General features: G+C 44.3%; 2 protein-coding genes across 11 annotated transcripts in view; one reads left to right on the plus strand and one right to left on the minus strand.

The window, feature by feature from the left end:
* Positions 1-84: 84 nt before the first annotated feature.
* Positions 85-1,532, plus strand: TOMM6 (translocase of outer mitochondrial membrane 6). The gene is made up of 3 exons (XM_025926141.2): positions 85-356; positions 875-979; positions 1,209-1,532. Exons 1-2 carry the CDS (start codon positions 229-231, stop codon positions 969-971), a joined length of 225 nt encoding a protein of 74 aa, XP_025781926.2. The 5' UTR covers positions 85-228; the 3' UTR covers positions 972-979; positions 1,209-1,532.
* The window catches only part of USP49 (ubiquitin specific peptidase 49), a 96,948-nt gene continuing 77,319 nt past the window's right edge, over positions 1,533-21,161 (minus strand). For 8 of the 10 annotated variants that reach the window (XM_086706831.1, XM_086706832.1, XM_086706825.1 and 5 more), the window contains 5 exons: positions 16,052-17,417; positions 14,524-14,728; positions 9,965-10,073; positions 9,266-9,471; positions 1,533-8,106 (listed from right to left, as the gene is read on the minus strand). In XM_086706831.1, the coding sequence (XP_086562957.1) occupies positions 7,916-8,106; positions 9,266-9,471; positions 9,965-10,073; positions 14,524-14,728; positions 16,052-17,389 (2,049 nt within the window). In that variant the 5' untranslated portion in view covers positions 17,390-17,417 and the 3' untranslated portion in view covers positions 1,533-7,915. The remainder of the gene's footprint in view (positions 8,107-9,265; positions 9,472-9,964; positions 10,074-14,523; positions 14,729-16,051; positions 17,418-21,161) is intronic. The other 2 variants (XM_086706833.1, XM_086706834.1) reach the window with 2 other exon arrangements.

Here is a 21,161-nt window from a genome sequence, read left to right on the forward strand (position 1 = left end):
AGAGGCGGGACGCGTCCAGGCGACTGTAGTGCCAGGCCGCGCTCCTCCCCTTGAGGAGCTCGGGGACGCGCAGCCCGGGAGTTCTCCCACCCGGACGCCCGACCTCTCTGGAGCAGCTGCGCCCCCTGCCGGTCCGTAGCCGGCGGAAGTGCGAGACCGGAAGTTCCGTATTCTCCGGCGCCGACACCGTGCGTCGGGCGAGGCCTTGTGGATCCCGAGGGTACTACTATGGCTTCCAGTGGGGTCGGTGTGAGCGCCCCGGGCGCGGCGAATGAAGCTCCCGAAATTCCGGACAACGTGGGAGATTGGCTTCGGGGCGTCTACCGCTTCGCCACCGACAGGAACGATTTCCGGAGGTAACCGAAGCCCGGGAACTTGTCCCTTTCTGGCCCTCCGCTCCCCTATACACACCTCCCGTACTTCCCATCTTCGCCCAACCTGGCGCCTGTACATTTGCCAGCGTTTTGGCCTCGCAGTGACTCTGGCTGTGCTTTGGAGAGGTCCTTGACGGGGAGAGTTCCCGTGCGGCAAAAGCGATCTTTTCAGTTACTGGGCTGTCTACAGAATCTCACCCTGACCAGGGGGACCCGGGAAGAAGAGGCGCCAGCGCACAGGCTTTTCAGCCCTGGGCGAGTGTTTAATTGGCTTTTGCATTTGATCCCGTTAGACACAGGAACGACTGCCAAGCAAGTAACCACGTGGGTCGTGGGTCGTGGGCAACCTGCCTTCGTAAAGATCTACCTTCCTGCAGTTCTAGAAGTCTTTGTGCCCCCGGGAGGTTTTTCCAGGGTGGTTATGGTAAACCTTTACTCGTGGTATGTTTCATTAAAGACAAGTGACTCAGCACAAGGTTAATCAAATATTCTTTTTCCAGGAACTTGATCCTCAATTTGGGACTTTTTGCTGCAGGCGTTTGGCTGGCCAGGAATTTGAGTGACATTGATCTAATGGCCCCTCAGCCAGGGGTATAGCCAAATAGGTAAGCACTTAACTACTGTTCTGCCTGTCTAGGAGCCCTAAAGGCAGAGAGAAGCAATAATTTTTATCTTCTGTTTATAAAATGAAGGAGAGAGACTTGACATAAGGCCCTTGGCTACTCCTAGTTAAATATGTTTACAGACATTGCAAGAAATTTTGAGTCTCTTCCTAATTTCCCTTCAGGCTTTTACATTTCTAATGCCACCCGTTGTCCTGTCGTCTGATTGCAGACACATGGAACCCCCTGTGCTGTACTCGAACCTTCCAAAAACAGCCTCCAATCTTTGACCATCACAAGACTTTCCCTGATGGAAGTTGAAGTTTCATTCAGACGGGCACCTTCCCTTCCCGATTGCCTTTGCTTCGTTGAGCCCACTCAGAACTCCATTCTCTGGTCAGCAGTCAGGCTTCAGCCAAAGTGTTGTCCTCTGTTCTATAAAGTTCTGTACATAGGTCCAAAGTTTCTGCAGGGGGTGATTTTTGCTCTTGTCCTGAGGAATAACCTAATGGTATTTTAACAAATATTTGGAATAAAGACTGCACGCAAAGACAAATCATTTTATTCTTTTAATAAGAAACTTCGGCTTACAAAAACAAGGTGTAAAAAGTCAAGATTTACAAAAATCATAAAAACATGATTTATATTTCACACTCAAAAGAGACAGGAACAAGCCTCAAACATGGATTGTAACAGAGGTGGTTTGCTTCATATTGAAGAAAAAAAAAAAAAAGGAAACTGTAGCCATTGTACTTGATGTGAACATAAGAGGAAACTTATTTTTGAGGAATTTCCATTTTTGAGCAGAACTAGAGGAAGAAGCCATTTGGTGTTGCATAGCATTTTAGTGCACCAGGTGGGTTTTCCAGGCACCAAGGGGGCATTGTTGCTGTAATAGAGGGGGATTTGTTGGTAGAAAGAGGGCAGTGATGTGCAGGTGGAGTCAAGGTGTAAGCAAGCCTGGGCAGTGAGCACTAAAGAAACTGCTTGAGGAAGCTGCTTTCTTCCCAAGGAAATGTTTTCTGACCCTAAAAGTCATGGTAGTGCCACTGTCCAGGAGTTTGGAGTTCTTTGGAAATGGAATATGAAAGGAACTGGCATGGAAAAGACTCATGTAGGCTCAGAAAGATGTGGAAATAGAGACAAGTTCCCCATGGCCATTTTTTTCTACTTGATTTATTCTAGGTATTTTTATCCTTATTATTTTGTTTTATTTTTAAAGTTTATTTAAGTAGTCTGTACACCCAACATGGGGCTCAAATTCACAATCCCGAGATCAGAAGTCACATGATCTTCCAACTGAGCCAGCCAGGCACCCCATCTACTAGGCATTTTTAAAAATCCTGCTTTTCCATGCCAAGTCTCCTGTGGAACTAGTATGGGATTAAAGGACATGAATTGGAAAGGGAGGTCAGTATGAATGCACCACAGTGGCCTAATTGTTAGAGTTGACAGATGTCGAGCAATCTGTTCACAAAAGGTCAATAGGACAAAACAGTCCTTCTTGACCCTACCGGCATAAATCTCATTAAGAAATCTGATTGAGAATTAGATTGTATATGTATTTTAAAAAGCACCATTCTCTTGTATTGATTGGGTAGGTCCCACCTGTTAGGGAAGAGTTTGAGCTGTGAATTCAGGCCTGTGGCTAGCTTACCACGAAGCCCTCACTCTCTAAGAATCTATCTATACTGGGACCACAGATGATTTGATAGTTTTGTAACTTACTGGGTGTTAAGATGAGGAAGGGTCATATACATGAGAGCAAGGCTTAGGTTTGAAGCCATCACCTCCCAAATGGTGACCAGGAAGGAAACTTTTAAGCCATAGCATAGATTCTAAGCCCATTCATATCTGTATCAGACCACTAAGACAAATACCAGCACCTCCTGTCCTTCATTGATAGGAAACAGATCCTTGAAGTCGGCAACCTGATCCTACTCACAACTGAAAAGTCTATTTTAAAAGGTTTTTTAAAGTTGAAAAGAAAAATCCAGCAATGATGACATGGCAGCTTCCAAAAGCATAATTCACATTTCACTCAAAATTTAATGTTATAGCTTCATTTACTGTTAGTCAGTTTATAAAGCCATAATACTGGCATGGTAAAGTTTCATTTAAACTGGCTTCATTCCTCAAGTGTTAAGAATTTAGCAAGTAAAGCTGTCAAGTCTACAATTTCCCAAAATTTTGATGAACAGTCATTAATTTTGTAAATGAAAATGCTGGCTTTTACCATTCCAACACAACACCCTCCCCAAGGGAAGTCCATTTTACATCGGTGATGTGATATTCAGCCCTGGCTGGTTAACAGTACTATGAAAATCTCTTCTACTACCTATCTAGATTTAAATGGAAACATGCCAGCAGAAGTAAGGAAAGAGTCCACAAAAATGACCATTTGCCTTAATGCCCTAGTGGCTATGGTGTATTTAGAGCAATGTGTGGGTTGAAAGAATAAAGTAACACTTGGTTCAAGTCAAAGCCCTAGACCAAGAGAATGGTTAAAGGTGGAAGATACAAAACTAAACTCACAGTCATATTTAGAAGGCGCTTTTTAGCTTTAGTGCTGACTTGAAAAAAAGGAACCACCACCAGGGAGGTGCATACTTACCCGGTAAAAAAAAAAAAACTAAGTTGCCATGGGAGATTTTGCTCCAAAGGTACAACCTCCTCACCTAATTAGGCCAGTAATTAGGCTGAGGGAACCAGTTATCAAATGTGCTTCAAGTGGTGAGCTTTCTAAACACCCTTTGGTGAAGTCTCATGAGCTCATTGGAAACCTTAAGGTCAGAGTAAAAGGAACAGGCTATAAACAGCCCTGCAGGTGAGCAGACTGGGTCTTCTCCCCTTCCACAGCCACTCAGCACCATTCTAGTCAGCACCTGCCAGGAAAGGGGCTGGGGCGGGGGTGGCTGGGACAGGTTCTTTGAGCCTTCTCTTTTGCATATTACACAGTGCACTGGCTTGCCTTACAGTCTCAAGGTTCACATATAGGAGGTTGTGTTCTACACTGCTTCCTGAAATTTTGTGCAAAAGAACTTCAGAACTAATGAAAGTAATACCTCAGGAGGAATCATTTTTGTTTGACTTCTACCCTAAGTTGCCCAGCATTAGAAAAAAAGGCCCTTTCTGAACATTTGTGCTCTCCCAACCAGCTGGAAAGCAACCCTTCCACTTACAAGGTATAACCCGGCAAGGGTATATAGTATATGTTTAGGAAGAGGTAGCACTCCCAGCCTACCCGAAAAGGCCCGAGTTAATGTTTGGAACATAAAAGGAGTGGTGAAAACGAATAGAGGACATAGTCTGCCTTGGAAAGCAGCCATTTGATGAATAGTGACAAATCCAAAGATTTTGGACATTACAGTAAAATTTCAGAATTTGCTGGTAATAATTATCTTTTACACACATGAAATGAAATGCTTTTACAAAGTCTGATACCAACTGTCCTTTACACTGTACAGACCCATTTGCCACTTAAAATGATACGGAGGCATCCTTTCCCTTACTTAATCTTTTCAATCCCATGCAAACCATAACTGGGTACAAGGCACCAAATGTTATGAATTGTATAAAATTAGTTCACAAAGCTTTATCAATAAGTAGAACAAACTCCATTTCCCCCTCCCTGCCTGCCCACCCACATCCCACCCCCCACACCCAACCAAGTTTTCATTCTGTCCTACTGTCGACCTCTCTCAGGCTTCTGGGGCCTGGTTAGGGCCATGCCCCACTGCCAGGCCAACCCACTTCACTAGTTCTTGCACTGGGATGGAACTGGAAGCACAGCCAGAGAAGGGAACTTGTACAATCATTGACGCTAGAAGCCTTGCCATTAAAACCAAAAATAAACTCTGCTATTGAGTCCATAGGACACATTAACACTTCTACAGTTTCTAATTTTATTCATGACATTTTAAGAGACATCTGGAAATTCTTTACAGTGTGGCACTGCCCCCCTCAGCCCGAGAGGGGACTGGATCAAAGCTGGCAAGAGCTCTGCCTGCCATTTAATAAGAGCTTCAGTTCCTGGCTGTTGAGGGCATTCCTAATTTTTTTTTTTTTATTTTTTTTTTTAACACTAAGCATGGATGCTCATCTCCGAGGCAACCACAAGGATGAGGGTCAAGCTAGATTGAGGTAAAGATCCTTTTTGAGGGCCAGGGTGCATTCATCTTGGCTGGCTACAGCAGGAAGTAAACACACCAGCCAACTACAAAGGGTTCCTGGAACGGGACTCTAACTACTTGCCTGGGAGAAGCAGGCCCGTAAGGTTCAGTTAGGAGATCTTGGGTTTGATTTGGCAGCATCTAGTCAACTTCTACCTGGTTCTTATTTTCTTCTCTTTAGAATGTTTCGATTTAAAGTAAGATGCAACTAAGAAATCCATCTACTTCCAATATGCAAATAAATTAAAGGCAAAGGGACACTTCCCTCACAATAGCCATTGGCTTATGCAGCAGGGAACTCTTTAATAAAAATCTCCATAAATACTAACTTCTCAACAGCGTCTAGTGCTGCTGCCTCTGGGTACCTGAGGTGTCTGTGACTGCAGGGGCACCTTCGAGAGTTTGCAGCTCAGCGAGGACTCTAGTGGTTTCTGGTCCAACTCCCTTTAAACCATTTTATTAATTTGATATGTGGGTGCTCAGCTAAGTTAAGCACTTACTTTACAAAATCCTTAAATCTGCTTAATAATTCTTATAAATATTTGGTATAAAACTATTTTTAAAAATTAAGTTTGAAGATCTTTTAATTTTCCATTAAATGTTCATTTTTCTGAAGTATTTCCCCCTAGACAGCCTGAGGGATGAAGTAGCTGCTCTATTAGTTCTTTTCCATTTGTAAGTTCTCTTTTTCTAGAATAATAAGTACAGCATTCAAAGAAAGATGAGGCACAATTTATATTTTCCTTTCCTTCTTACTCTCTTTTTTTTTTTGAGTTAATGGCCTTTTCCATTGCCACAAAAAAGTCTTCACCAATCCTGCCAACTTAAAAAACGTGGATCTAGAGAGTATACCTTTACATCAGAGCCTCTGGCAGCAAGGGCAGCTGTGACACTTTAAAACAGTGTCCAGGAGAGGGTGAGCCCTGGGCCAAGCTTATACAAAAAAGCCTGCAGTAGACAATATAAACCAAACAGCATAAAAAATGCCATACGCTATCGCTTCCAAATAAAAGCTAAATATTACAGAAACCTCACAGTGTTGGAAAAAGCAAGTTTAATTTAAAATATATAGTCACTCCCCCTTATCAGGGTGAGCCATTTTCTGTCTGAATTTCCTCCATGTCTCAGTGCTGTCTGTCAGGTCCTACGGGAGAGTTCATCTCAAAAGAGGTCAACAGCAAATGCTACAGACCTGCTCTGGAAATGGGGCTCACCAACACCCCTAAGCTACGACCCTCATTCTTTACCCTCTCTTGTCCCAACCTCCCACCCTTCCCCAAACTCCCTCCACATCTGCTTCCTTCAAGTGACAACTGTATTCCTACCTGAATTGAAATGTTCGTATGATACACTCAGTCAAAAGATGAGCATTCATAATGACAGGTTGAGGCAGACTTCAGCAGCCCCCACGATGAGACTTCTGGTTTACGTTCACTTTTACTGGTGAGTCTAACTGAAGGATTGAGAAGGGAAATTCAGTGGTGCCTGATGGGGTGGAGGGTTTCCATCATTCCACTTAGAAACTGATCCAGTATAAAAACAAAGATGTATTTTACTAGCACTTAAGGACAGGGCACTCTTTTTTTCTCTGATGAATTGAGTGTAGTTAGATAAAGAAACAGTAGGGATTATCAGATTTAGGAGGAAATAGGCCAGGGCCAGCAGCAGTGAACTGTTCGGACCTATGGGGGCAGATTCCTTAGCCCTAGGAAAGCAGAAATTCCCAAACCTTGTGTTGAACAAAAATGTTCTAGCCCTCTAGGTGCCAGAAAGAAGCTGCAGGCTAAGAAAAGCTGCATGCTGCATGGAGGTGAGGGCAGGTGACAGGCATTCAGATACGGCCTGGACCACCGGCTATCCCTGCCTCTCTCCTCAACCGAGTTCTGAGAAAGCCTCAGACAACTGACCTAAACACCAATTTAAACCAAACCATGTGCTTGCCCTACACCTGAACCAGGGATGTGCTACAGAACTGGGTAGCCAGGAATGCCCTTAGGCTCAGCATGCAAGAAAGAACATGTCAGGGACAATGTATTGCTTCCCCATATGAACTGCTCCTTCTTTAGAATAGAGGGTTGTTCACACCAGTCTCAGAAGATGTGGAATGATTAAGTGACAGCAGCAGTAGCAGCCAGGGAGGGTTGGACACTGGAAAAATCTCCCATTCTGCATGGGGGAAATTTGCTCTATGCATCTCATTCCACTCTTCCACTGCTATCCTCTAAAAAAGGAAGTCTGCATGTTTTGAACCCCTGATGGTTACTTCCTTTGTAGGAACAAATCCTTACTATTCACCTCCTGCCCTGGAACCAATCTCATCCAGCAAGCTGCCAGCCCAGGGCCCCACCTCATGTGCTCTGTCCTGGGCTCCTCACAACAGGAGGGTTCCTCTGGCATTGCAGGAGGTCCTGATTAGTGGGGGTCACAGAATGGAAAGAAAACATGGCTGCTCTCCTCGCTGCATATGATCAATTTTCTCCCTCTTTCCTCCACCCAGATCCTCTATATTCAGAAGCAACTGATGAAAGAATCTTCATAGAAGTTACTCCTTTTGATTTATCAAAGAGGGAATTCCCAAATCCATTCAAAAGAAAGGTGACTACAGATTTTAGGATAGGATAGGAAGTCACCTGGCACCGTCTGCTGTAGTCCCAGTGAGGCAAACCTAGCAATCTGTTCCTGCGCTAAACCTTATTTCCTATAAGAGGAAAGATGTATGAACACCAACAGTTTAAAAGCAAGCCAGTCCTTGATACATGCCTCCCATTCAGGGGAAGGTCCGTGGTCTGCCCTCATCGTTGTTGCTGGGCTGCACCTGAGCTTGGAGTTGGGTTTCTGAAATTCTTGCATTGCCCTGAACTGTTCTTTGAGTGTAAAAAAGGATGTAGGCTTGAGTTTTGCACACTTCCTCGACACTGCATACATTCAGCTTTGAGTCATTGCAGTGGACCCAAAAACCTAGGAAACCAAAGGAAAGAAAGAGAGAAAATGACTATCCAACTTGTATTTCCAGTCAGCAGGCAAAACCAGGAGATGAAGAAAGGGACAGAGGAGTTCTGAATAGAGCCAACCCGATTGTTGGTGGTGGGGAAAGACAGGTAAATGAAACCAACAGACTTCCTTGCAGCCACTGGCTTTAACCCCATCAAACCCCACCACAATACTAACAATATTGACTGACTGTAATTTTTGTCCTCCTTTTATTCAGGCTTTTCCATTGTCCGTTAGGGCCTCTACAAAAACAGACTGAAGACTAGGGGCTAAGAGATGGGAAGAGGAGGAGGAGGAGAAGTGAAATGCAAATGGAGGAGCGATAAAAGGAAAATTTAGAAGCAATAAAAAGTTATTTTACTCTGGCTGCCTCAAGGGCTAAGGTGTTCATTACTGAAAACACATCCGCAGCCCATGTGCCTCAGTACAATACCTGGGAGACTGTGCTCTGGGTACGAGGACTGAAAGCTCCTTGGGAGAGCCCTTGTATCCCCACACCTCCCATGGTAAGGATATAGTAAGCACTCTTTAAATGTCTTCAGCTTTATTATGAGCTGGGGCTAATGAGATTCATACATTATATCCATGAGGTTAGGTAAGCCATAGCATTTCTGCATAACCACGAAGGAAACAGGTCTGCAGAAGCATTAATAATAGAATGTCCAGGGGCGTCTGGGTGGCTCAGTCGATTAAGCATCCGACTTTGGCTCAGGTCATGATCTCACAGTTTGTGAGTTCGAGCCCTGTGTCAGGCTCTGTGCTGACAGCTCAGAGCCTGGAACCTGCTTTGAATTCTGTGTCTCGCTCTCTCTCTCTCTCTCAAAAATAAATAAACATTAAAAATAATTTTTAAAAAAATAATAGAACATCTAACATTAATTGAGCATTATGTGCTAGGGACCATGCTAAGTACTTTTACATGTGTCAGTTCCTGTCAATTCTTAGGGCAATCTTATGTTGTCACTTGGTGATATATCCAAAATTTGAATCCAACTTTCGTAATTTTTTCCACTGGATTTTAATGTATGCAATATCCCTCTAAAGATGAAATAAAAGGAAAGTGATGGAATGTGGACAAACCAACCCTCTTCCGTGTCCCCCACCCCACAGAGTAAAGCGCACGCACCTCCCTCTGTGTTGTAGCAATAGGCTGTGTAGTGTCCTGAGCCAAACCCTTTCCCGTGATGCATGACCACTGCGGAGAGATCATAGGCAAAGGTCTCTTTGTCAAGAGAGGAGAGCATGTCCCTGCAGCAGTAAGGTTCCATGTTTAATACCTGGTCAAAGACGACATGGACCCCAATCTTCTCTCGATGATTACGGCCAGACCACCTAAAACATAGACATAAATTTCTTACTAGTAAAAAATAGCATATGCTATCATAGGCAGAGGAAGGTAAAACAAGAGAAATGAGAAAACTTAACCTTCCAGATTTGGTTTTTGCATCAATAAAACAGTGATCAGTATCCACATATATTTCCTGTGAATGTTCCATGATGTACTCTGAAACTAGAAATCCCTAAAATAACCTTGTTGTAGTTTACTGCCTGCCTTTTTTTTTCAGATTATATCACGCTAGATTCTGAAGATGACTCTATGTAAGCCCAAGGGAGGCTAGAAAATCTTTAAGCATGGACACCCAGTGCAGGCTAGCTGGTTAAGCAGGGCTGTAAGGGCTAAAGTCCTGTCCCCGGTTCCAACATTTAATCGCCACAGAAAAGTGCAAGGTCTCTAGGGAACAGGCTTCCCCTCCCAATACCAAAGCCTTTGAAGCAGCTATCCCCACAGCTCACAGCCACCTGGAAGGCCCCAGAGCAAGCTCACCTGAATCTTTTAAGGTGCAGCCGGAGGACCTGAGGTAGTCTGTAGATCATTAACTGCTTTCTAGCTTCACTCAGAACAAGGGGTTTTGGATTGGATTTTCGTCGTTTGCCTATATGGTTTGGGAAGGTAGAAGACACAGATTGTGAGGAGTCTCATTCTTTCCTAGCTATGGCAGAGATAATGACTTGCCACTCAATATGCATTCTCCTTATCTCTCAGTATTTGAAACTCAGTTTCATTTGGGACAGCAATGTGACCCTCTGTAAGACTGCATAACCCAGCCTCCTGTCCTGCCTGGTGTGGCCACGGCAGTTCTGCCAGAGATGAAAGGGATGATTGTGTGGCACCCTTGGGATGACTGCAACTGCCCAAACTGCTCTTGGACCAACAGGTAACCTCGGGGATGGAAACCCTAGTCAAGTTGAAAGGTGGAAGGAGCTTGGGTCCCCAGTGACCATGCAGCTGCCATGCTGGCCCCTGAATATTCTTCAGACTTCTTTTTACATAACAGAAAAAAAAAAAACAAAAAACAACTAAAACCTGTTTCAAGTCATTGTTTCAGTTGACTGAAAAACAAACCTAATCCTGATATATCCACTTCTAAGATTTTGCATCAGCAACCTCTAAAACTGATACAGGTTTAGGATGGTATACTCCTGATACCATATATTCATTAATGGAATATAATGGAAGGTCACTGCAACAATAGGCACACAGAGTAGATGCATATGTTGGGGTTCTATGCCTTTATATATGGGCTTATAACTTAAATTAGGATGCACCAAAATGTAATTTTTAAAGGTTTTTGTTTTCCTCAGGTAGGTCTAATTCTGTTTCCTGCTCACAGGTGGTTTTATGCCATTCAAAACTCTTATCTTCCGGGGCGCCTGGGTGGCGCAGTCGGTTAAGCGTCCAACTTCAGCCAGGTCATGATCTCGCGGTCCGTGAGTTCGAGCCCCGCGTCAGGCTCTGGGCTGATGGCTCGGAGCCTGGAGCCTGTTTCCGATTCTGTGTGTCTCCCTCTCTCTGCCCCTCCCCCGTTCATGCTCTGTCTCTCTCTGTCCCAAAAATAAATAAACGTTGAAAAAAACAAAAAAAAACAAAAAAAAACTCTATCTTCCGTTTTCTCTCCTGTGAAATGGGGAATAATGCATGTATTTCAGGCTTAGGAAAAAACGTAAGATGATACAGGATTACCAAAGGACAGAATATTTATTTGTTTGTTTGTTTATTTATGTTTGTTTATCTTTGAGAGAGACAGAGTGTGAGTGGAGGAGGGGCAGAGAGAGAGGGAGACACAAAATCCAAAGTAGCTCCAGGCTCTGAGCTGTCTGCACAGAGCCTGACGCGGGGCTCGAACTCACAAGCCATGAGATCACGACCTGAGCCGAAGTCGGATGCTCAACTGACTGAGCCACCCAGGCATCCCAGGACAGAATATTTTAACAGATTCTTTTTTTCAGCATGGTTTGTTTGTGGCATATATAAACATTTAGAAAAGAAACTGCTGGTTTTATAGTTTTATGCTATACCTAGTTTTTGAAACATTTTCTTGGATAAGCACATTGCTGGACATGTAGGACAAGGTGGACAGGCTGGCCAAATTCATCCAGTCCAAAGCAGAACCAGTGCTCAGACTCTAATTTTGTTTCTGAAGCTACTGAATTGTGAGGAGAATGCATTTCTTTTTTTTTTTCTAATATTTATTTATTTTGGGGAGAGTGCAAGCGGGGGAGGGGCAAAGAGAGCAGGACAGAGGATCCAAAGTGGACTCTGTGCTGACAGTCTGACAGCAGCGAGCCCAGCATGGGGCTTGAAGTCAGAAACTGAGCCAAAGTCGGATGCCCAACTGACTGAATTACCCAGGTACCCCGAGGAGAATGCATTTCTAAATTACATCAAATAGGGACACCTGGGTGGCTCAGTCAGTTAAGTGTCCGACTTCAGCTCAAGTCATGGTCTCACGGTTTGTGAGTTCGAGCCCTGTGTCAGGCTCTGTGCTGACAGCTCAGAGCCTGGAGCCTGCTTCACATTCTGTGTCTCCCTCTCTCTCTGCCCCTCCCCCGCTCGTGTTCTGTCTCTCTCAAAAAATAAAACAAATGTTAAAAAAATAATACATCACATCAAATAAACCATGGAAATAAAGTTCTCTTAATTTCCATCAGAAGCCTTCTCTGAAACCACTTATAGACAACCACTCAGTTATTATATTAACTAGACTGGTGAATGGATGGGAATATAAAATTAGTGGTCCACTGTGGTGCCTGCTAATTGTTTTTGAGCTATTATGGTCTCAATGTCTGAAGAGCCAGACATCTGATTCTAAGTTGTACCTATACCATTCATGAAAGGTAGCAGATCACAGCCAGATGACGCTTCACAGAGCTTCCTGTGACAACAGGATGTGAAGCTGCTGGTTTCACAACAGACTGCAGCAGAATGAGCGTGCCATAGGACCTTTGACTAGGGCTGGTGGTCATGACATGTAGGGGCATGAACAGAAAGAATCCAAAGAGGGGCCTGGCCTTATTTTACATTCTGATTCACCAGCAGATTTTCAAAAATTATTGCAGCTCTGCCTGGGAACCCTGGCAGCGACTGCCACTCTCAGCAGAGGGAGTATGTGAGCTAAGATGAACACAATATAGAAACTGGCTTTGTTTCCCTAAAATGAAATTCACAAAGAAAAAGAAATGACTGATTCAACGGAGATTGATCAGTTCTGTCTCCATTTGATTAAGCTGGCCACATAGAGAGCGAGAAGACTGATAGTTTTGAAACTTCACAAACAACAAAAATACATCTTGTACTTTCGCCATAGATTCCCTTCCCTATTTGAACTCGCCTAGAGAAATCCTGGAAATTGGCACATCTGGCAACCAGAAAAACATGCCTTTCTTGCAAAAATAAATACAAAATATTTCTTACCTAATCTATCATGTCTGAGAATGATGAAGTTCAGCTTTTAACATCCGTCTGTTCCTTACAAGTAAGAAGCTTAAAGAATCACTATCTTAAGAAAACCAAATAGGGAGCACCTGGGTGGCTTAGTCAGTTGCGTGTCCAACTTAGGCGCGGGTCATGATCTCGTGGTTCGTGGGTTTGAGCCCGCATGGGGCTCTGTACTGACATCTCGGAGGCTGGAGCCTGCTTCAGATTCTGTCTCCCTCTGTCTGCCCCTCCCTGCTGCACTCTCTCTCTCAAAAATAGACATTAAAAAAAAAAAAAGAAAACCAAATAGATACTGCTCTTAATAAGATAATTTAGGTCACTATCTTTATATCTCAATGAGGAACAGGGCAGGTGACTCTATAGTCAACCAAGTACAGCATTCTAAAATGGCAAAATGGGGGCACCTGGGTGGCCCAGTTGGTTAAATGTCTGATTCTTGATTTCCACTTAAGTCATGATCTCATGGTTCGTGGGACCGAGTCCCATGTCAGGCTCTGTACTGACAGCGCAGAACCTGCTTGGGTTCTCTCTCATCCTCTCTCTCTCTGCCCCTCTGCTGCTCATGTGTTCTCTCTCTCTCTCAAAATAAATAAATGTTAAAAAAAAAAATAAGTGGCAAAATTATATCAAGTATGACTTTTGATTTTTGTTCTGATTCTTCAGGGGCAACATGTTTCCCACTATTTACTATTTTAAAGACGATATGCAAACATACTAAGAAGGGTCATCATAAGATTGTGGTTCCCAAAACTTGTAGTCCAAATTATTTTATGGCTGCAAATTGATTTCAAGATATGTACACAATCCATTAATTTTAGCTTCCAAATCTTGACATGCCAAAAAACCCAAACATGAGTTTCCAAGTTTGCTCTGTATTCCCTCTGTATGTGCTGGGTTAGCAAAAGCATTGAGTGTTAGCGTGGCAAGACAGAAGGAGGTCTGCGTCAGATGTCTACGTAACTACATGGAAAGAGTTCCACTTTAAATTAGAGCCATGGCAGAGATACTTTATGACCTCCTTCCCCCACTTCCCCAAATGCATGGCATGTGAAGGCATGTGAAAACAAATGCAGAAAGTAACCATGAAGCTGATGCACCTTACCACTTGCTTTCTTGGTCTCCTACCAATCTTTAGCATCAATTCTGACAGACTTGAAATCTACAAATTCGGTACAAAAATACACATTTCTGATACCGTAACCCTCACACAGGCTATGCCACCTGACTTTAGATGAAATAAGAACTGTCAAATCTATATTCATGAATTTAAGTAGGACCCTTGTAGCACTAGGAAGCAAGTACTAACATTCTTAGAGTCCCCATTTCAGGATCCCTTTCAATGCCTCCCAAGATAACAACTAATGTTAATCACAGCAGGAGTCAAAGAAAGCCCAACACCTAGGTTTTGTTTTGTTTTTTAACATACGACAACGTCAACATGCTTGTTTTCAGGAAAATGGGAGGAAAAAAAATCTTTAAAAGATGCTTTAAAACCACTCAGAATTATCATTGTTACTTTTGACGAAAAGGGCAAAAGCAGCATCTTAAATTGATATTTCAGGTGCACACCCACCTCTCCCCCTCCACTTCCACCTCCCAGCACTCACTGTTACACTGGTCACAAGCGTAGATTCTCCCTTCCAGGGCCTCTGTCTCTGTGAACTTGGCCAGCATCTCAGTGAGCAGGCACTCAGTCTGATTCAAAGGGACAAACCCCTTTTCTATGCAGTGATACCGTTCAGGGAATTCCAGGGACAAATCCCAAAAGGGCTCAATGGTATTGGATTTGTAATTGCATGATACACATGTGACCTAGAATGAAAAGATTGATTCACGGGTTATATAATCTCCATGCTTCCCACATACACTTTTGCTCGATTTACAGAAAACACATAACCTACCAAAACTAAGTGTAGTTTTCAAAAAAATCTTTCACTGTAATACTAAAATAATAACTTTAAGAGCATTAGAGCATATTACTTCTGGTATACATTGCTAACTATGATGCTAGCTGGAACCGATAAACTACACAGCACAGGTTATTATTACCTTCCCCTTTCTCTCTTCTCTTCTCCCAAAGCATGCTCTACCATTCAATGCTATGGTAGTACAGACCAATAGTTATCATGGGATCATTCACAGATCGGTCTGAGATAGAGAATTGGCAGATTCCTGTCTGCTTCTCTCATCCTCACAACTTCTTCATCCAGACTTTGCTCCTTCCACCCACTCCAACTTGCCTCTCTTTTTTGCCCTTGTTTCTTGCAGTATCCCTACACAGATCCTTGTATTCAAAGAGCCTCAGGGTACCTTATTAGACCTCCTCTCCCCCATAACCTTCCCAATGCACCTTTCTTCCTGTGGACCCTCAGGGTGTAGAGGAAGTGCCCATAAATACTTCCCCTTTCACATGCTAAAAAAAAAGCCTAAATAAACCTTCTCTTCCATCCCATTCATCACTCTTTTAAAACTGTAAAACACCAAGACACAAACCTCAGTAGCATAATGTAGAAGTTTCACCTCAATCTCTTAAGTTGTCCAGTTTTTTAACTCCAAAAATTCTTTCTGCACAAAGTTCTATCTATGAGTCTTGGCTTATGTCCCTACATGCTAACAATCCAGAAAAGAAGAGGTAATGAGGAACAGGAGGGAAGCTTGCTTAGGCCTTGGGCATCCTCCTAGCCACCTCCCTTCCTTTTATGTAAAGCATGTCCTGGAAGGAAGAATGCTCTTTCAAACTAGGGTGGAACCAGGGTTATAGGCAACCTGTTCAGTTTCCTGAAACTGATCTAGGGATGGCATGCCAACAATGGGTACTTAATTATAACAATGAGATTATATTACCTATATTGTCATTAAAGCTTGAAGACATTCACTGAAAATGAAACGATATGGCAAATTCAATCAAAAACCTGCCCAGAAAGAGGAGGCAAGTTCCCCAACGAGGCCAACACAACGTACAGCACAATGAAAGGTACAATGGCCACCCTCCATTATGCGTAATTACAGCAAATGTTGGCTACCCTAGTCCGCCCAGATAACCTGTGGGAGGCACTCACAGGAAGCCCAAACTCTAACCAGCAAGCCTCCCTGCAGTGCGATGGGCAGTGTAGGGGTCAGGGTGGGCCAACCTACCTGACTGAGTAGCTGCCCGTGGAATATGGTGTTCACCACCTTTAAGACCTGTTTGGTGAGCTTCCTCTGGGAGAAGGGGATGAGGATCCGGCGCGTGGTGCCCTCAGACTCGAGCTCTTGCTGCACTTTGTGCAACAGCTCACAGAGGAATTCCTGCGCATCCTGCTGGTCGTAGCCCCGGAAGGCGGGGATCAGGCTCCAAACGGAGTGAAGCATGGCGAAGGGTGACACCAGGGCCCACTTGCCGGACCACATGACACGGAAGAGGGTGTGCAGTTCGTGACAGAGGGAAATGTGCTTCGAGCTCGGCTCCTTGTTCTGGATGAGTTCTAGGCTCCTGCTGATGGAGGCCCCGCCGTTGAAGCAGAGGCCCTCCCGCTCGCACGACTCAGCCCGGTCGCTCCTGGCCGTCAGCTCGGTGGCCGAGCTGCCGGCCGGCCTGCCCGAGAGCGGAGCCTTCCCGTTGGGGGCCTTGGGAAACAGTTGTTGGGTCTGGGAAGGGTCGAGGTTCAGAAAACACTCGCGGAACTTCTGGAGGTGGCTGAGCACCTGCAGGATGGAGTTCATGTAGCAGGTGTTGCCCAGGTTGCGCAGGCCCGTGACGCCCGGCGCTATGGCGGGCGCGCGGCGCGGCTGGGGGCGGCCCCCGGCGGGCGCGCGCGGCGGGGCGGGGCGCGGGGCGGCGGCGCGGGGCGCGTGCAGCAGCAGGCGCGCGCTCTTGCGCGGAGGGGCGCTGGCCAGCTCCTCCAGCAGCCGCCGCTTCACCTCGCGCCGCCGCTGCCGCGCCTCCTCCTTCTTGCGTTCCAGCGCCTCCTCCTGCCGCCGCTGCTCCAGCTTCGCCTGGCCGCGGGAGCTCTTCTCGAACCAGAGCCGCAGCGTCTTGGCCAGCAGGCGCTGGCGCCGGTACCACAGAGCCGTGAGCATCTGCGGCTGTCCCTGAGGAGCGCGCTGCGGCGGGACGGGGTCCTCGCCCGAGGCCATGGACCGCAGCGTCCGGCCGCGCCTCAGCGGCGGGTCCTGCTTCTGGCCCCTGACCGCCAGGAGGGAGCTTCTGAGCAGCTTCAGGTCCCCCTCGGGGTTATCGTTGAGCACATAGTCCTTGCACAGGTAACAGAACACGTACAGATCTCGGACCTCCATAGCTAGCGGGTGCCCAGTCTCCTCAAAGTGTTTAAGGGCGTGATCCTCGATGTAGCGGCCGCAGGCCACGTGGGAGCACTTGAGACAAGCCCACACCGACTCGGTGGTGGCGCACTCCTTGCAGCACCACTTCTGCGGGTTCAGGATGGAGTGGTCCTGGGCGAGCCGCAACCGCCCGACATGTTTGCATCTATCCATGTCTTATAGAAGGCTCCAGTCTTTCAACCTGGCACGACAGAGCCCCAGAAGAGAGAGAGAGAGAGCTTTCAGCAAAATCTTTTCCTAGAAAAAGGCTTGCAACCGCCGTTTTCAACTCAATGCTCACTAGTTTTCAATTCAAAATTGGTTCCTTTGGAAGGAAGTTAAGAAATAAAATACTGTCTTGGGGGGAGTGCTTGGCACTAAGTCGAATCTTTACATTTTCTAAGCTTGTATAAATTCCCGAATATCAGCTAATTTTTACGTGAGGCTGATTTGTATTCCTTAGGTAATGTCATTACCCTTAGTTCATTCACATTGCACCCAACTAGCCACCAGGGGAAAGAAACTTGTATTCTGAACCATCTCTGAACTGATCATGTCCTCTGTATCTTGTACTGATTAAGACCCTAGTTGTATGCACAAAGGGACAGGAGAGGAGAGACATAATGTTTCAAATACCAGTGAGAGATGAAGACCCTCAAATGTAAAGGCAATCTTAGGTCAGTTTCAATGTATTTCAAAATTGAGGTAACAGGACAGGTAAAGGTAAGAAAGAGAAAGTCCTCTACAGTACAAGGTGCCATTTTTCTTTAAAAGATTTTTAATGTTTATTTTTGAGAGAGAGAGAAACAGAGTGCGAGCAGGGGAGGGGCAGAGAGCGAGGGGGAGACAGAATCTGAAGCAGGCTCCAGGCTCTGAGCTGTCAGCACAGAGCCTGACACGAGGCTTGAACTCATGAACCTTGAGATCATGACCTAAGCTGAAGTTGGATGCATAACTGACTTAGCCACCCAGGTGTCCCTAAGGTGCCATTTTTCTTTTCTTGGGTCCAAAGAACCTGGCTAAGGAGACAGTCTGTGAGTCTGAATCTAAATAACTTCCTTTTTTCTTTTTTTTTTGTAGTAGGCTCTACACCCAGCATGGTGCTCAAACTCACAACCCCTAGATCAAGAGTCGCGTGCTCTACCGACTGATCCAGCAAGGCACCCCAATCTAAATAACATTTTATATGTCCACTATGGTCTGAATGTTTGTGTAACCCCCATTCATGTGCTAAAATGCCCCTTGCCCAAGGTGATGGTATTAGGAGGCAGGGCCTTTGGGAGATGATCAGGTCATGAATGGGTTGACCCTCATGGAATGAGCCTTCACGAATGGGATTTTAGTGTCCTTATAAAACAGTTCCCTCACCCCTCACCCATGTGAGGACACAGTGAAAAGCCGTGAATCAGGAAGTCCTTACCAGACATGGAATCTGGTGCCATGATCTTGGGACATCCCAGCCTTCAAACTAAGAGAAACATTTGCTGTTTATAAGCCACCGAGTCATGGTATTTTTGTTATAGCAACCCTGAAGGACTAAGACAATGTGAAAAGAACATGTACATCTTGTAGAAACGGTGGGAAAACTTTTACTTTCGTTACTAAAAGTATATGTAAATACCGAATTAGATCTCTTAGGACAAGTGATGGAGTGGCTACTGGTTTAACCAAACTACCAAGCAAAAAGAAAAAAAAAAAAAAAAGCAAATCTTCCAGATGATATACATGAAAATGCTTTTTAAAATAGTGGCAACATGTTGAGCTTTTTTTCTTCTTCTTCCTGTCTTCCTAACATTGCTTCTTCCATATTGGTCTTCCGAGAAACCTAATGGGCAATTTCTCTAAGGAAAAGAGGCTAGACAATTAATTTAAAAGAAAACTCTTTATTCTTTGGAACCTTGACAGTTTTTTTTTTTTCCTTGCCAGTACCAATATTTAAATTTCCTAAAGGTATTTCCTCCTATAAACTTCCTTCAACCCCATTTCTTCTACACCTTCATTTCTGTGAGCAAATGAAGTTGCATGATTATGGAGTCACCCAGAGAAGTTTTAAATCCAGTAAATTCTGAGTAGTTCCTTTAATTGGTTTCCAGATGCCCTTTTTGGCCTTGTCCTATTGCTAAAACCTACAACTAGATACCACAGGACCAAATGAGAGATCCTTCCTATTTTTTATTGCCCATTCCAGATTGGCAAAGGCCATGTCCCTAGATAAGAAACCCTTAAATCATACAAAGGAAAGCAACCTAGGTGATCTTCAATCAAGTCAGATCATGCTTTTCCTTTGAGTTCTTTCAGGATTTAGGTTCTCCTACATTATTTTTCTAATTATTGATTTGTTTTACTAAGTGCCCTGTAAGTCTCTGGATGTATTTCCTAACTAGATATAATCTTCTTCGGTGAGAAGATCATGTGTTATATTTCTTTTTTCACCCCTTTATAGCTTCACAACTTGTGGGTGCTCAACTCTTAGTGGTCAGAGGTGTTCTGTCAGACTTACCTTCCCACACAGTCCAGAATGGCACTGAATTAACCATTTCTTTTTTTTTTTTTTTTTAAATTTTTCAACGTTTTTTATTTATTTTTGGGACAGAGAGAGACAGAGCATGAACGGGGGAGGGGCAGAGAGAGAGGGAGACACAGAATCGGAAACAGGCTCCAGGCTCCGAGCCATCAGCCCAGAGCCTGACGTGGGGCTCGAACTCACGGACCGCGAGATCGTGACCTGGCTGAAGTCGGACGCTTAACCGACTGCGCCACCCAGGCGCCCCTCTTTTTACTTTTTGTAGGGCACAGCTAAATTAAAACGTACATATATTAAAAAGATGAGATGGTAAATAAATGAATTTTCTTTTTGCTATTTATTACCAACCAAAAGTTGAAGTTGAGTATGCATGGTGCTTGCAACCAATTACTGGGGACACAAAAGAAAGTCAATAATTATAGAGCGAAGGGGGAAGCAAAATCAAGAGACTGGCAGCTCTCAAGTTCCTCACTTAATATTTTTCAAAATGTAGTTTCTGAGCCATTACCAGCATCAGAATTCCCTAGGATACTTGTTATTTGTACAGATTTCTGGTCACAGCTCCAAACCTAATGAATCAGAATCTGGGGAGGGGTCTCAAGTCTCCATTTAAAATAAGGCCTACAGAGGACTCGCTTGTGCATTAAAACCTCAGAACCACTGCACTAATCCAGTAAATGATAGGGATGAAGATGTCCTCATGGAAATCAAAGAAAGAATTTTCTTTCTCGACATCTTCTACTTCGACCAACATTAATTATCCAATAGAACTTCCAGCAATAATGGAAATATAATTTATCTGTGCTGCTTAATACTGTATTAACTGGCCACCTGTGCCTATTGAGTACTTGCAATGTGGCTAGTGAGAATGAGGGACTGAACCTTTAGTTTTATTTAATTTTAATTAATTTAACTTTTAAAGGTTTATTTATTTATTTTGAGAGAGAGAGAGAGAGAGCAGAAGAGGGGCAGATAGAGGGAGAGACTCTCAAGCAGGCTCTGTGCTGTCTGCACATCTCAAGCAGGCTCTGTGCTGTCTGCACAGAGCCTGATATGTGGCTCAAACCCACAAACCTAGAGATCATGACCTGAGACGAAATCAAGAATCTAACACTTAGCCAACTAAGCCACCCAGGTGCTCCTAATTTTGATTAATTTAAATTTAAATAACCATATATGGGTAGTGGCTGCAATACTGGATAGCACAGACTTAAATACACCAGGACATATAAATCTTTAGCTCACTCGGCTTTTCTTTTTGTTTTCTTTCCTTTGAAAGATTCAGTACTCACTGAATCGTATCTGAATAGCCTCTTCTTATGACTCAAAACCTGGCAAATCCCCATTTTAGCCAACAGGAGCCTTGATGTGTCTTCAGGAATTTAATTGCTACAGAGATCTTATCACATGAAACTCAGCACA

Source organism: Puma concolor, chromosome B2 (assembly GCF_028749965.1).
Source record: "Puma concolor isolate L17-30 chromosome B2, mPumCon1.1.hap2, whole genome shotgun sequence".
Lineage (NCBI taxonomy): Eukaryota > Metazoa > Chordata > Mammalia > Carnivora > Felidae > Puma > Puma concolor.